This window comes from Sinocyclocheilus rhinocerous, unplaced genomic scaffold (assembly GCF_001515625.1).
Source record: "Sinocyclocheilus rhinocerous isolate Xijiao unplaced genomic scaffold, SAMN03320098_v1.1 scaffold542, whole genome shotgun sequence".
In the NCBI taxonomy this organism is placed as follows: domain Eukaryota; kingdom Metazoa; phylum Chordata; class Actinopteri; order Cypriniformes; family Cyprinidae; genus Sinocyclocheilus; species Sinocyclocheilus rhinocerous.
Window position 1 is genome coordinate 61,580 of NW_015638928.1, and position 4,213 is coordinate 65,792.

Here is a 4,213-nt window from a genome sequence, read left to right on the forward strand (position 1 = left end):
AGTAAATGCTGCTCCATCTGAAAGCACGTGATGATGATTTCCTGCTGATTACAGAACCGGCATTACTATCAAAATGCGCATGACAATCGCATTCGATTAATCGTGCAGCCCTACCCTCTCATCTCCCTATCCACCTTATTTTTCTGTAAGAGCGGCCAAAACACCTCGTTTTGCAGCTTGATATTTCAGACTTGCGTGTCTTACCATATTATTTTAATGTATTATCTTAATCATGAACACACCGGTTTGTAGTGCAAACAGTTTTACCGTTTACTGCACGTTGTTATTCTTCTCGCTATTAGCGGCTAATGAACTGGAAGTCTCGCACATTGACAGAAAGCGGCTAACTTCCGCATTGACAAATAAGGTGGATAGTAAGAGCATCTCTGGTGTACCTTTGCTTTGTTTTCCCTGAAGAAAGGACTCAGTTTAGCGATAACTTGCACGCTATCTCTGCCGCGACTGCTCCATTATTTTGCGAGGGAAAATCTTTATTTTTAACGGCGGTTGGCATCCAGTTTATCGTGCATTACCGCCACCATCTGCTCCGGAGTGTGGATCAATCAGTAGGTTTACAATCTAATTCTAGACGATGATATGACGAAAAAGGGGGAATAGGAGCAAAAAAAACTATCCATCATGTTCTATAATAAAGCCCATTATCCCTTAAAAACCCTAACAGTTCTCTAACCTGAGCTCTTTCCGTCATAATTAGGGCTGATTTAAAAGTACGTTTCTGCACCCCTATTTCTTTAAGATTATTTTCCATCAACTCTCTGTGTCTTGTATTTCCTACACTGTAGAATTGCATGCTCCGCTGACTCTTCTTCCTGACGTTGGTCACACAGACCAGACTGGTGTTTCCCTACCGTTTTTAATGTTTTATTTAGAGCACAATGTCCCAGCCTTAACCTAGTCAACACAATTTCCTCTCTCCTGTTCCCAATTCCTACCCTCTTTGCTTTAATACTCTTTTGAATTTGATATAGATGTCACCGTTTCCCCTCTTTATCCCACATTTCTTGCCACATTTGTTTTTATTTTTTCCCCAGATTATGCTTTTCACTTCTGCTTTACTGATTCTTATTTGCATTTCTACATTTCTCTTCATCAATGCCCTCTTTGCCACCCACTTTTTCATTCGCTGGAACCCATAACAATGTTACTTGGCCTCCCTGATTTGTTATTCTTGTAACTGAGTTAAGGGTCTCATATAGTATATCTTGTCGACTTTTTGAATGTAAAGATCTCAAACTTACTAGAACTGATGATGAATCTGAACATATTACAACGTTTTTTTTCCCACCCACTGTAAAGCAACCTAAAATTGCCAGCATCTCCACTGTAAATACTGCTAAATTGTTAGATGTTCTTCTATTAACTTCAACTCATTTTGCTGGAACCACCACTCCAAATCCTGTTACTCCCGTCTCCGGCTTCTTAGTACCATCAGTATAGATCTGTGTAAACTTCTGTAGCATACTCATAAAGCACCTACTAAATCAGCCTCTTCTTGTTTCCTTTTGATCTCTAAGAGATACCAATCTACCTCAGAACAAAGTCTTCTATGGGGCCATGACTGAATATTTTGCGAGGGAAAATAAAGAGGCGCTGCGCCTTTAAATGCTCAGCACAGACCCCGCCCACCGGCGTGACGCGTCGGTTTATTACAGCCTGTCAAACAGGCGTCAGAAGATGACAAACAGGCGAGCGATCATGAGCTGCTCTCTTCCCCCGCGTCCAGCGCGCTCGGCGCGGATCTGACGGAGCGTTCCCCGCAGCAGCCGCCTCTTATGGACGCCGAACGGAGCGAAGCTCGCACCGAAGCAGCAGAGCCATACCTCTTGACGCGCATGGATTTGCCCGCGGGGGAACTTCTTCTCAGCGCCTGATCGCTCCCACCGCAGCCTCACCCTCTCTCCCCATGAAAAACAGCGTCTGGAGCGGCGCGATGATGTCGAGCAAAAGCGCGGAGTGGCTGCAGGAGGAGCTGCAGACCGGCGGCGGATCGCTGCTGCTGCTCGACTGCCGCTCACACGAGCTCTACGAGTCCTCGCACATCGAGTCCGCCATCAACCTGGCCATCCCGGGACTCATGCTGCGGAGGCTGAAGAAGGGCAACCTGCCCATCCGCTCCATCATCCCCAACACCGAGGACAAGGAGCGCTTCGTGCGGCGCTGTAAGACGGACACGGTGCTGCTGTACGACGAGGCGGCGGCGACGGACTGGCAGGGCTCCGTGCTGGGGCTCCTCATGCACAAGCTGAGGGACGACGGCTGCAAAGCCTACTACCTGGAAGGTACGGTAACCGACGGTTTATCCGGAGTAACGGCGCGTTTGCGTTGCTGTTCGAAACTCCCCGAGAGCTCAAAACGTTTTGTGTGTGAAACGGATTAAACCTGACCCGCTCCTCCAAGATAAAATTCACGTTTTTCTGGGATTTAAGAAGTGAGAAAAGTTCACAGGCGCTGAGGTGAAACGCTGAACTTAACGTGATTTAGACGAACTACTTCACCAATACAGTACAGTACTCGACACGTGAAATACTTTTATATACTTAATTTCCCTTACGATAGGCCATTTTTATCCCTCCTGTCGTGTTTCGACGGCAAGCCTTTTGACAAAGAGAAACAAACGTGTTTTCAATTAACGTTAATTTCCTAAAATGGCTCCGCCATGTTGTCTTTCAGAGGGAAAGCGAGCGATTCATGAATGAACGGCGGAAAGCACTGAATCACGACGCAGTTTCACTCTTTTCGATAAAGACACGCTTTCTGTAGGATATTTCGTGCGGATGTACGCATATGTCGAGCGTTTTGTCGTGGAAATGGTGTTTGGCTGTAATTCTCGCTTTCTCCGCCATTCACAAAATAGACCGCGCCAGTCATGACACGAGACGCGACCAACATTCATCTCCGAGCAGCTCACAGACCACACTTTAACACTCATTCCTTCAGAATATCTGCTTTTATTACTCCCTTAACAGAAACGGTGACTATTATCTGTTTCAGTTACACTAGTTCATTATTAGATGGTAGTTTGCTACAGGCGCTGTGCCAGCAGTGACTCTATTCCATTAGAGTTTAACGAGGATCTGTGGTTCAGATATTAAAGGGATAGTTCACCCAAAAAAAGTTCATTTTCTCACCCATATGTCCTTCCAAACCAAAACAAGAGATGTTGAGAAATGTCTGCGTTTTTGTTCCACTAAAGAAGGACATGAGGGTAAATTCAGTACACCAGCTGTTTTAGCCGTTTCACTGCTAACATTTCTCATCTCACTAGTTAAGTGTTGTCTTGTGTAATAACTAGTCAGTATGGCTGTTGTAACTAATAACAGCTGGAATACACACTAGTGTGTCATAAATAGATACTAGTGTCTGTTTGGTTAGCTTTAAGAACACTGGAATAGACCATTCTACTACATACTACAACACACTGCCAGTCAAAAGTTTGTGAACAGTAAGGTTTTTATAGTTTTTTTTTTTTTTTTTTTTTTTAAAAATACTTTTTTTTTTTAGGGTTTGTTTTTGCACGATTCTGGATAAATTGAGAATCACGATTTTTTTTTTTGTCTCAAATAGAGATCACGAATCTCCCACGATTCTGAACTAAACAAAATAATGTGTGGCAAAATATGATTGCTGCAGTCTATTTAAAAGTGTTTAATTAATTTGAATGAAGTATTAACCATTTTAATATACACTACCAGTCAAAAGATTTTGAACAGTAAGATTTTTAATGTTTTTTAAAGAATACTCTTCTGCTGACCAAGCCTGTATTTATTTGATACAAAATACAGCAAATACAGTACTATTGTGAAATATGTTTACTATTCATAATAACTGTTTTCTATTTGAACATATTTAAACTGTAATTTGTTTCTGTGATGCGCAGCTGTATTTTCAGCATCATTACTGCAGTCTTCAGTGTCACATGATCTTCAGAAATCATTGTAATAATTCGCTTTTTTGCGGCTCAAAACGTTTATTATTTAACAGAACGTTGTTGTTGTTGTTGTTGTTGTTGTTGTTGTTGTTGTTGTTGTTGTTGTTGTTGTTGTTGTTGTTGTTGTTGTTGTTGTTGTTGTTGTTGTTGTTGTTGTTGTTGTTGTTGTTGTTGTTGTTGTTGTTGTTGTTGTTGTTGTTGTTGTTGTTGTTGTTGTTGTTGTTGTTGTTGTTGTTGTTGTTGTTGTTGTTGTTGTTGTTGTTG

At 42.3% G+C, this 4,213-nt stretch overlaps 1 protein-coding gene across 1 annotated transcript in view; it reads left to right on the forward strand.

The window, feature by feature from the left end:
* The first annotated feature begins 1,685 nt into the window (after positions 1-1,685).
* Positions 1,686-4,213, forward strand: part of LOC107750024 (dual specificity protein phosphatase 7) — a 15,919-nt gene continuing 13,391 nt past the window's right edge. Inside the window, exon 1 of the mRNA XM_016565272.1 lies at positions 1,686-2,300. Within this exon, the coding sequence (XP_016420758.1) occupies positions 1,925-2,300 (376 nt within the window). The 5' untranslated portion in view covers positions 1,686-1,924. The remainder of the gene's footprint in view (positions 2,301-4,213) is intronic.